The following is a 12,592-nucleotide window of genomic DNA, read 5'->3' as shown; positions in this document are numbered from 1 at the left end:
TGAATAAACAGCTTTACTTCGATTAAATAGCCATTCCATTCCGGCCAGATAAATTGAATTCATTCACTCCACACATAGGCCCGTAACTAGGTAATATTGCATTTAACCGCTAACAGAATCAAAAGGTCTGCATGTGGTCGCAATCTTATTGTAACCGCAAGTCATCTGCGGTGGGCAAATAGCCTCTACCAAAGGTGCTACATACCTATATTTATATATATTTATATATATTTATATAGTTTACCTGGCAACAATTTAGCAGGATGTATCTGAATAAGTTTGTGATTGACCGCCATCTCTCTTGATAGAAAGTGAAGATGCGGTCGTATAATACCTACGTTTGAAATAGGAAGTGCTGTAAGTATAGAATTTTTAAAGCTGTAAGTAACGATGGAACCTTCTGGGAGTAATGACGAACATGATAATCCGGTAAGAAGGTAGCCAGGAACATACCCATTACCTCCTGCGAATTAATTAAATTCGTACTGGTATGAAACCCCTTTGACGCGAAGTGATTCCCACGGGCTACACATATTTATGACAACCATGCTATATTACTAATTCACACATTATACAACAAAGTTAAAGCCCTAAAATGATGACACGTATCTCACGGAAGATAATGAGATTTTTTGTTCCTATTGTTCTAAACCGGTCACATGTTGATAAAGCCTACCGGACATCGGTATGAGTACTGGTGGAAGGGCAGTCGGTACTTGGGCATCATTATGCAGGACATTGACTCTAGGGCGGTGCATTCTCAGCTCATTACAAAATGTCGGTAACGGTGTGACGGCGGCGGCGTCGGCGGCGTTACAGCACGTGAATGGACTAAGCAACACCACTATAGAAATGTGTCCTTTGTTATTTATACGCACTGCGCTGTTAAATGTTAGAACTCGCATGAATAATTTAAATTTCAAATAGGGCTAAAAATGAATTGTAATTAGGAGGCGCAAGTTTAACTTGCTGATGTTGGCTAATGGTCATTCCCTCGAATATTGTGGCTACCGTTTGAAATTAAAATGTAAGTACGTCATATCAGCCCCATTTTACTCCTCTACCGATTTTTCAGATACTTCTTACTCTATCAGCTTATTTTCGTTGTATTTTATCAAGAAGCAAATTAATTAGTTTAACACTCCTTAAATTATTGTATTTCGAACTTACTACTATAGCTTGTCGGAATTGAGACACGGAACAAGTTGAATTAGAAACAACTAGGTACTTACTATCAGATGTAACACTTCTATGCAACGCTGACTTGTGCTAATTATAGTATAGCGACATTTATGGAAATCGTTTACAGTGAGTTGCTTTCAATTTCTATCCCTTGACAAGGTCGTGCTTATCGATGTTATCTTGCTAAAGAGTTGATTATTTTTAGAAAACTGTTCTGTTGACTGCCTGGCAATTATCCTGGTCGTTGACCCATGATACTGGTGACACAAATGCATTAAATAGGTAGCTAATACAGTATGAATATGACCCCGAAAAGGACCCTATTGTGGCGACAAATGGAGTACGTGTCGAATCAGTAACGTGTCGTTGAAAAAGGCGATACAGGGCAGGTAACGGGTCCTTACTTCCATCCGTGACGTGTACCGGGGAACGCAGACACTAGTACTGGGAATTCTTTGACGCTGACTTCAATTTTAAAACATGAAAATGAGGCTTTTAGTCACAATTTGAACGCCAATTAGATCCCAGTTTAAGAGATCATCTAGGTACTTTTTGGTACTGTCGCTTAGAAGAAATTGACTACATCAACCTAAAATAACTATTATAGGTATGTATACATTCTACTAATTATTCATGTAAGTATACTCATTATTACTCATTTTATACAAACTTACAAGAACTATCCATGACAGCCGGTGTATCAGACACATATCATAAATTTCCGCTGTTAGAAATGATACCGAGTCCGTACGGCGCGGGGAATGAACTATTATGGCCGCAAACTCTCACTCGGTTACTACTTGCCGTGATGCTGTCGATACACTTTCCTCCTGCGTGACTCGACTACTTACACACTGACGTAATACACCCCAAATGCATTATCCTGCAATCGACACAAAATCGAGAATGTATTACTGACGATTCTTAACACTCGCTCGAAGCTTGGCAAATGTTTGAGTAAGTACTTATTGTATTTGCACGAGTCATTGTGTCTTAACAAATTGATAGCCAATCAATCAATTTACAACACAACTACTGAAATATACAAAATAAATTAATAAACTGCTGCGAGCGGAAGAAATTGTATTTTTTATCTACAATTTACCAAGGATCATCTGATTTTAATAAGGTTATGAAGGCAATAATTCCACATCTTCAAAGTGAGATAACATTAATAGAACTTGGATTGGAGTTTCAGACTCGGCTCTGAAGCAACAGATAATATCTTTAGCAGTTTATTTAACGTGGCTCACTTACTGAGATAATAAAATCCTATTATCCACTAAAGGCAAAAAGCAACAAGGCACGGGCGGTTGCCTCACCCCGTCTCCACCTGACATATCGCACGCTGCGAGCATTCGATTGAATTACAAATTGGAAAAGAACAATAGTGGTGTGTTGACGAGACAGATCGTATGTTATGTCACGCCTTTGGAAATCTTTATCTGAGGGCATTCGATCTATATGTCAATGTCGATGTCCCGATGTACTCTTATATTGTACTTGTAGATATATGAATCTGCATCGATTGAAGGGCTACCTAGTAAATACATTATGTATTGAGTCCAGTTGCTAACCGCCTCTTTCGTTATGCGAATTAAGTTATGTTTACTCTAGGTACTTACATGTAAATATTGAACGATAGTCCACATATCTTACAGTAAGTCATGATTTAAGTAGGATTGATACGCCCGAAATAAATGGGCTGTGAAATCGATCCTTAAATTGGTATTGAATCTTCAGGATTAACTTGTTATTCTAGCTTTCGCATTGTATTATCGATTGCGCGACTGCACGCGACGCCTTTGTTTACATATTCCACGATTTTTCAAACGAAAATCTCCGTTCGTTTACACCGGACAGTCAATAATCCCCGCCTGCATACAGACAGTAACGTCACATTTGCAATTCGCATAAACTTTTCTAATACTTGATAGATTATGGAGTTACTTATAGTGCACTCATATTCTTAACCAAATAAAACAACATCAAGTGACATTTTGTAACGAGTTTTAAAATTACTTACAGCATTACCTTAAATGTTTACCTACTACACATTAACGACAAAAAACTATGTAAGTAATTAAAATTCTTTAGCGACCTTAATATAAAACTATTATTGGGCTTCGATTGATACAATTGAATTTTAATTAATGGCTCGTTTAGCGGTATCTTCGCGTTTGCAGTGCAGCCGATTTGCGTAGTTGATGCATTGCTTTGGCCGGGTAGTGGGTCCGCATGCGTCCGTAGTCGGTCACCTTGCAATAACGTATGGTGGTCGCGTCGGGCGCAGGGCGAGAGTGGGCGACCTCATATAGCCGGCGCGGGAGGCGGTTCCTTTATTTGTTGGTAGTGCGTCGCGTGCTAGTGACGTGCCCGGGACATCATGCGGACACTGCTGGTGAGTACCAACCCTTATCATATCACCATTATCAAGGGCGGTCACGTACAGTTACAGAGAACTTTTTGGTGAATTTGATAATTTATTTAAAAACATATTTCTTTTTTGTGATTTAATATAATAGACTTTCTCTCATTTTTATTTCATTTCCTTCAACATTACACTAATATTGAAGAAAAAATTGTCTATGCAATTGTTTGAAAAAGTGATTCCTATCAATAATTTAATCTGAAGACGATTTTTAAGTTTTGCTAATATTATTACTGAAAGCTGATAAGAAGTTTACATTTGCCTATAATAAATTAATAACGTAATGCTTTTTGTAAATTCATGGCTTCAATAACAAAACACTTTTATACGAGTGAACTTTCATAAAACTGTACTTACTTAATTCCATTTTTGTTCATAACCACTTGAAACAAGAACCGGTGGTGATAAAAACTAAACTTTATTATATTTTGCAATTTCAATGTCTATTTTGAATACTTACCTCTACATTTTTGTAAGAACCATATTGTGAAAGTTGGCCAAGTCGAGTATGCAAATAAATATAAACTGTCTTACTATAACTAGATACTACTTGTAAGGAGCGTTGTTTGTGCGCAGTTCTAAATATAATATCTAGAGCGATACAATGCAGTGCAGCCGGCATTCAAAATATCGGTTTCGCGCGTCAACCTTGAAGGCAACTGACAGGTCACAAGCAGTCACAAATCTCGGAATGCGGGTAACCTTTCGTCATGAAAAAAATATTGCCCTTCTTAATTTATAAAGCGGAACTAATTGTTGAGCGCGAACACATTATTTGGCAATTGGCGAGCAAGCCGTTGTCATATTAACTAGTCAATTACGTAAACACGCAACGCGGACAAACGCTTTTCTGGTTACGTTGCTACACTTGCACTGGCCTACTGTAACAGGCCCAACTAGATATAGATACAGTGGGCACGCATAACTTGTTCTATTTCAACTACTTAGTTATATTTCAACAGTACTGGCTACCGTCCACTGCGTACAGATTTGAAAACTGGAACTGCGCCGCTTTCGATACTCGCTCGATAATCGCAAATATTTCAAATTCCGCAATTGCAAATTGTTTAATGAGTCTGTGGGAAAACCTTGGCGCTAGGTTATAATTTAACTAGGCGTTGCAGCCGATGGAAAGATTGGGGAGTTTCATGTAATTCGTCGGTTGAAAAGAGTGAGGAAATCGTTGCGAACATCCATTATGCTATAGACGCTTTGCAGCTGACTATAAAATACTAGAATTTAATTTTTGAAAGAGAAGTATATGAAAAAGTGTACATGCTTGGCGTTTCTCAAATTACACACTACTGGCGACTGCCTTTACATAGTTCGCGTCTAATAATGCGTGACGATTACGTTATTCGTTCTCGGTAAAGTTATACGATAATGATCGAACACATCCACCCACACCACGTTACCTAACAATAAACATTGAACGTGTACGTACAAGCAGAGACTCACAATGCGTCTCTTACAAAAGACATCAACGCGTTCCCGGGCCTACGCCACCCCACTGTAGAATTTGTAATTGAATAATAAATAATCTTGTGTTTGTTTACTTTCTCTTGAATTTATGACTAACGATCGCCCACGGTTGCATTTTCGTGTAATTCAGGAATTCATTACTCTACTGTTGTTGATTAAAGCTCTTTATTACTAAGATCATAAAATACAGTTTCATGTTACTAGAATCAAACGAAGACTAATCATTATGATTGATTTTATATGAAAACTGTATCTTTAATAATTCATTATATCATAATAAAAGTAATGTATTTTCTCACGAAACTACTTCATGGGTCTAGCAGAAATACTTGTTCCAGCATTATCCGCCGGAGATTTTATAACGAGCTTTAGAAATGTTATTTTCTCAAAGTGAGTCATTAACGGACCGTTTATAAAATTAGATTCTTTTCTAAAACGTGATTAATAACTTACTTACAGACATGCCTAAGTATGAATATAAAATTAATTACCACCCACAATCCCCACTGAAGTAGGTAGAGCAGCAAGTTCTTAAAGAAAGAGGTACCTACTTTTGGTCTTGTTATGATAAGATATATTAAACAGTATTTTGATAAACACAGTATAAAGGTAATTGCCAAATACATAATCGCCCATCATGTTACTCACGCTTTAAATCTACTTTTAGTGTGACCGGATTAACTGGGATAATAATTCAACAGCGAGCCATTGCCATAATATATAAATAAAATAAAAAAATAATAATTCAACCGAAGATTGAATTCTATACCAATATAGGCCTATACGACAGAGACAAAATAATGAAATATGTATTGTCTTACCTACAAATCAGATAATTATTATTGATGACCGACCGCGACCGCAGTACAAATATTTCCTTGAAATACTTTTATTGAATAATAAGTGCATTACTCCTATAGTTCAGCTATTACTGTCTCGACCAACCTTGACTGGCGGAAGTGTTAAGCCGGGCGTCCTTACTATCAAGCCGAACCAGTCCCAAGCCTTTTAGGCTAGGTTTTAAATTCTGTACCCGTAAAGGCATAAATTAATAATACCATTTTTTTTTGACGTGACTTTTTGTAGAAGGCTCTTACCCGGTACAACGTTAAGACAACCGGCCTGAGGGTGCCCAGCTGGGCGCGAACCTCGGCTCAGGGCGTCATCGGAGAGGGAAAATATTTGAAAGAATTAATCGATAAACGCTGATTGAGGGAAATCGTCGACCACACCGGCGGGGTCGGTATCGGGGTCCTGAATTAATATTACCATTCTGCATCCTTACTTACGTTTAGGCACCTTACCATATCCGAAAGTAGATACTTCTTTATACTCTTGTACTTACAGCTAAAAGCACAGGTTTACAAAGTTTGGCATGAAAGAGAGGCGGGAAATTCTCATCAATTTGGGCTGTCGTCAACAAAATACAAATCCGAGTATTCCGCCAGTCAAGTGTCCGTGGCTCACGTTCGATAGGTCTCCCATAATACCAGCGCCGCGGCCCGTGCTAAGCTGAGCACGTGTCACGGCATTATGCTGAGGGAGATCCTTTTTTTATTTTGGGCGCCTCCATTGTGTATTTAATGTCTGTATTATTTGTCTTTTTGTCTTTGTTTTTTTTTTCTATTTTTTCTTTTATATTTTTTTTTATTTCTGTAATGTAAGTTTGTAAACGTGGCGTCCAATATGGAAATAAATATTTTCTTTCTTTCTTTCGAATGTAAATACTGAAAATTGTTGTGTGTACCTATTGTATGCCAGAAACTCTCTCTAGACTCTTTTTTAATCCCTCAATCAACCGGAAGGGATATGAAAAATACCCCACCGCGCTGCACCAGTGCGGGTTGCTGGAGGGTTGTAATGATTGAGATTGTAATGTTATCCATTAAAATAACTCAAAAAGAGATTATCAATAAAACGTGTAACACATAGCGTATGCTCACAACTATATTCTCAATTAGGCTAATCAGAGGCTCATCCATCGCAAGATGTAGGACTGAACACCCACGCTTCATCGAGATTTCTGTTAGAGCAACGTGTTAGGTGGTGAGTGAGTAATGCGTAGCGTTGGTATGTACATCTTGTAAATCAACTACGGCCTCCGCGTTCCAGTGGTTGAGCATTGGGCTCACAATAGTTAGGTCCCGGGTTCGAAACCCAGTGGGGACATATCACAAAAATCACTTTGTGATTCCTAGTTTGGTTGGGACATTACAGGCTGATCACTTGACTGTCCAAATAGTAATATGATCCGTGCTTCGTAAGGCACGTTGTAGGTCCCTACTCCTTACTGATGTAAGTAAGTAGCCCTTGGCGGCTCAATAATAACCCTGACATCAGGGTTGATGAGGTTGGTTTAACCTCACAACCCACACGATAGAAGAAGATCAACAACCTATGTATTTTTAAATCATCTTATCCGGCATGTTATAAGCTACTTACTTTATGCAACATAAATGCATTCGGAAACACTATTTCGTAGGTCTTAATTAAATAGGAAACTAAAGTATATAATTACTTACACTTAACATATTTTTTGCTGAAACTGAAAGGTAAAATCGGAACGCTAACCACCGACAATAAAACTAACGTGAGGTAACTATGAACCGATAACAATTTGTTTATAATAAAAGTAGTGCGTTATTATTATTGTAACGTATACTTATATCAGGAATGAATACGGTCCTATCAAATGTTCGATGTAATACGTGTTATGAAAACTAAAAAGAAAATTTGCGTGTATTAATTGCAACGTGATATAATAATAATCGTTCAACTTTTTGTGTTAAAGTTGTATTTGATTATAAATGTGGTTTACGTGTAGTAATTTAAGTTTGTACTCTTATTTACCTAATATCCCAAAATTACATAGTGCTGTGACCGGTGATGGTCCGATCATGGTAACCGATGAATTTGGTTTTACTCTGGCATGGTTCTTTATTAAACGAAGTTTAGGTCTTCTTCTATCGTGTGGGTTGTGAGGTGAATTATCAACCTCATCAACCCTGGTGTCAGGGTTATTATTGAGCCGCCAAAGGCCCCTGGCATGGCTCATGTAACGACTACTAAGCTTACTTACATCAGTAAGTAGTAACCGGGACCCACGGCTTCACGTGTCTTTCGAAGCACGGATCATCTTACTTTTTGGACAATCAGGTGATCAGCCTGTAATGTTCTAACCAAACTACAAGTTTAGGTAATCTGCACAAATACTTATGCTAGGTACTTTAATAAATAAATATTACTATTATAGTAGTATTATAGTAGGTAATCGTTACAGATATGCATCAATGGCATGATATAGAGAGAGACAATGTCAAATAAAGGTCGTATTAGTTGCAACATAGCTTGATTGCCATCGATTTCCAAAAGTAGGGTAGGTACGACATTAACTGCGTGTTGCTTGACTTAGGGCCTGTCCACATCACCACGGCACGACGTCGTCGCCGTGGAACGGTGCGGTGCCGTGGCGCGGCACGTTGCCGTAACGTGGGAATTTACGTTGCCGTACCGTAAAAATGTACCTCACGACACCGCAAAGTTACACACACAACAGAAGCAGAATACGTTTTGTGCGGTCCATATCTACAACGAGACTGTTATTTATTTGGTGAAGAATGTACCGAAAGTTTACAAGGCACGGCAACGTGTAACTTTGCGGTGTCGTGAGGTACATTTTTACGGTACGGCAACGTAAATTCCCACGTTACGGCAACGTGCCGCGCCACGGCACCGCACCGTTCCACGGCGACGACGTCGTGCCGTGGTGATGTGGACAGGCCCTAACGACTTATTGCTTACGACAATATGCAAAATATAGGTAGGTTGGTACCAAGTGAGAGCCCTCTTTGCGCTACATTTCTCAGTAGTCCATAAAACGTCAGGTTTATGTAGCCACAAGTGGTGCCAGAACATGGGTCACTTATATACACATTTATACATAATAGGTATATAAAGAACCTAGATGTCAAAGCTTTCACATTGTGATTCATAAATAGCACAGATACGAGCGAAAGGACTGTAGATTAGAAAATTCAACGTGATAATAACGTTTTTGATAATAAACGAATAAACATATTATAATAAACAACTAAGAGAAGGTGCAGGTCGTGTCGTATCGGGAGGTGAAGGTTTTGGCGGGAAGAAGAGAGGAATGGCGATTACTCCATCGAGCTCTTAAATAGAGAGAGAGAGAATAAACAACTACTTACTGAAGAACAGCCGTCCCTAAACAACAATCTAAATTCACTACAAAAACTGCTTACGTAAACGTTCTAAATAAGCTATGTAATGAAACCATTATCACTTTAACAATATCCATTAACGAGTATGTATACGTATAATAGAACCGAGGCGATAGTATCGCATTGGATAGGTAAGTCAAGTCAGGTGTTATAAGCTGCATTGCTCGCGCGCAAGGTCCATGCCACTCGAAAGTATGCCGAGTCCATTCATTGCATAGCCAGTCCTGACGCCACATTCCATACAACAAATTTTACTCAATTCGTTTATATTTATACCTACGTAGCCGTCATTTGTCTTGGGTTACAATGATGTATGATGTATTTACAAAGACACAAACTCGTTCCTGCCTCGTCACGTGAGGTGAAATTGTAGCTATAAAGTTGCTTCAGCCTTATTCTAAAGCGCTCGGTACACTTACTCAGTAGATTATATTGCTAGAACACAAGTAATAAAATCACTCCGCATCGATACAACACTGATACAATTTTAGTTCGAGTAGGTAACAGCGGTTAAGTAACACGAGTCGATTGATTGCCTTGATTATCGCGTCACTTACGAGACCTACTTAGTTCCTTACACATACAATTTATTAATGGCTAGAAAATTAACCTCGTTGTTCTATTCTGTTTCAGATATGTATGTTGTGCGCAGTCACAGTTTATGCGCAATATGACGGACCCGCTCCTCCAAGACTGCAAATACCGGGAGCCATTCCGATCGGTGGGCCCATCAGACAAGGAGGATTCAGGCAGGCGAGACTGCAGGCTGCACCAGTGGCCGGCCCCGTGCCACGTATCAGACGGCCCGGCCTAGGACGACCCTCATTCAAGTCCGTAGAAGCCACACCCCGCCCCAGCTTGCAGTCTCTCGACGAGCTCGCTAAGCCCGTCACCGAGGAGCCAGAAGACGAAATTGAGATCAACACCCCGACTGCATTCTCACCCAACTTGTTTTCGACACCCGAGCCTCAAAACGATTACTTTGATTTCACGACCACATCTCAACCGAAACCGCCGATAGCTTTTAATCCAGCGCCATTCCAACAATCTACGCCTACACCACCTAAACCTGAGCCAATTAGACCCACACAATACAGACCTTTACTAGCACCGCAAAATTTCAATCCAGTAAGAAACGAGCCCGCGAAACCTCAACGACTTCAGCCCCTCAGCAGCAGGCCACAACGCCCTGTATTCAGGCCAGAAACGAGACCATTCCTGGAAGAGGATGACGCGCCAGCGCCGCCGCCGCCCGTCAGGCAATACAATCGCCCACAGGAACCGATCCGTGCCCCAGTAAAGTCCGTCCCGCAGCAAAAGTACACTCCTAGCCACAACAGGGAAAAGAAACCCGTGGCACAAATCATCCGCAAATTCAGGGAAGAAAATGAAGACGGTAGCATCACGTGGGGCTTCGAGAACGACGATGGATCTTTTAAGGAAGAGACTATTGGCGTTGACTGCATCACGCGAGGTAAATACGGGTACGTTGACCCTGATGGCTTGAAGAGAGAATATAATTATGAGACTGGTATTGCATGTGACAAAAACAAGGAAACACAAGAAGAGAAAGGCTTCATAGATTACCAAGAAAACAAGGCTGTCCTGCCTAATGGTATCACCATTGATCTCAATGCCATGGGTAAAAAGTCTAAGAGGCCATTCAGATCGCCCAGTCTCCACTAGAATAAGCTAATTACAGTAGAATATTTATTTTAGGAGAATCTAATTTTAAGAATGTTTTCGTTGTCTTGTCATTTAAGTGTTATAAAACACAAATAACATTTCTATGACTTCAGGTGGTTTTAAATGTGCCTTGATCAATAATGAGAGGTGGAAATAAAGTACTAAATACTTAAAACTATTTTATTTTGACTTACACATAATGCATTAAAATGACAGAAACAATCATCAGAAAAACATCAAACCTCAATTTCTGCCTTCATATCTATATAAAAAGTCCCATGATATTTTAATATGGGCGATTATTCATATAAGGCTGTGCACGCCTCATTGGTGGTGGCATTCTGTTTGGTGGAGTTATTGAAATGTCCAAGTAATTCCCAATCAGGAATTTGACTTGTGATAACGTTTTGTTGTCATCCCCACCACGCTGGCCAGAACAAGTAACGCCGATCTCTCTCATGCGGTATGTCGGAGATCTCTGATCAGGGAAAACTATTGCAAAGTCAAAGTACGTCCCTTTGCGCCGAGTCTCAGGATTTACTTCCTTGACCAAACCAGTGAGCTCGCGGAGTGTGGCGTCCATCCAAGTGTAGATCTGCAGCTCATTCTGTGGCACATTTCCTCTCGCGTAGTCACCCGGCGAGTTGTGCCGTCCGGTCGAACAAAACACCCGTAGTAATAATGGACACGTCTGAAATTAAAAACCATCTGTTAAACTGTAATTGTTGCGTTAAAAACACGAATAAATACCAGGTTCGGCATAAAAATACCTTCTCTCTATCAACTGGCTTAGTTTCTTCAACTACCATCGACTCTAAACCTGCCATTTTCATAATATGGAATTAGTAGAACTTAGAATATCTTCTTATTTCCTCACTAATAACTGGAAAATCCTACAATCTTTAATAGAATTAATTTCTTGCCAAAAACTAACCAAACAACGAAACTGGATTTTACTTTTTAATGTTTGACAGGAACGGAATAGTATTGCCAGTTAGAGGGACTGGTTATTTACTATTTTGTTTAAAAAAACTTAACGAAAACTAAATTAAATATAAGAAAATACCTATAAAACATGTATAAAACATAGACATAATACAAATCCCATTGTTTTCTATTATTATATAAATAATTTAATAGTAAACGATTGATTAAACAACGCATTTTCCAACCAAGAAACTTTAGAAAAAAAAAGTGGCGGATCATTAGAGTTGTCCTGCTGATACTCCTCGAATAATAACTGTTACAAAAATAATTCACCTAGAAAAAAAAATACGTCACATACACTTATCATGGGCTTTTTGGCGGGAAACGGGAACGGGGCAGTTGCTTTCTTCATTGAATAATCTAAATAATTAATACGAAGTGGTGTTTTGTGGTTGATGATCGCATTAAGTTAGTCGGAAGACATTCGCGAGTGTTATTATATTGGAGTATTCAATAAACAAAGTGTATCTGCCTATTTTCGCTTCGTGTCAAGAAGCCGCTTCATAACTCGAAAGTTTATGCGGACTTTCGAGTTGATTCGTTTGGGAATCGGAGTAGGAGTCTACTCCGAGGGTGGGGG

General features: G+C 39.2%; 2 protein-coding genes across 2 annotated transcripts; one reads left to right on the top strand and one right to left on the bottom strand.

The window, feature by feature from the left end:
- Positions 1 to 3,441: 3,441 nt before the first annotated feature.
- Positions 3,442 to 11,200, top strand: LOC126371292 (uncharacterized). Its single transcript, XM_050016595.1, has 2 exons — positions 3,442 to 3,583; positions 9,973 to 11,200. The coding sequence occupies exons 1-2, from the start codon at positions 3,569 to 3,571 to the stop codon at positions 11,023 to 11,025; spliced, it is 1,068 nt and encodes a 355-aa protein (XP_049872552.1). The 5' UTR covers positions 3,442 to 3,568; the 3' UTR covers positions 11,026 to 11,200.
- Positions 11,192 to 11,886, bottom strand: LOC126371361 (histone deacetylase complex subunit SAP18). Its single transcript, XM_050016669.1, has 2 exons — positions 11,796 to 11,886; positions 11,192 to 11,716 (listed from the first exon to the last, which is right to left on the bottom strand). Exons 1-2 carry the CDS (start codon positions 11,856 to 11,858, stop codon positions 11,312 to 11,314), a joined length of 468 nt encoding a protein of 155 aa, XP_049872626.1. The 5' UTR covers positions 11,859 to 11,886; the 3' UTR covers positions 11,192 to 11,311.
- Positions 11,887 to 12,592: the final 706 nt, after the last annotated feature.

The sequence above is a fragment of the Pectinophora gossypiella genome, chromosome 12, assembly GCF_024362695.1.
Source record: "Pectinophora gossypiella chromosome 12, ilPecGoss1.1, whole genome shotgun sequence".
Taxonomy (NCBI): domain Eukaryota; kingdom Metazoa; phylum Arthropoda; class Insecta; order Lepidoptera; family Gelechiidae; genus Pectinophora; species Pectinophora gossypiella.
Note: the sequence above shows the minus strand (reverse complement) of the source record. Positions and strands in the feature narration are given on the sequence as shown.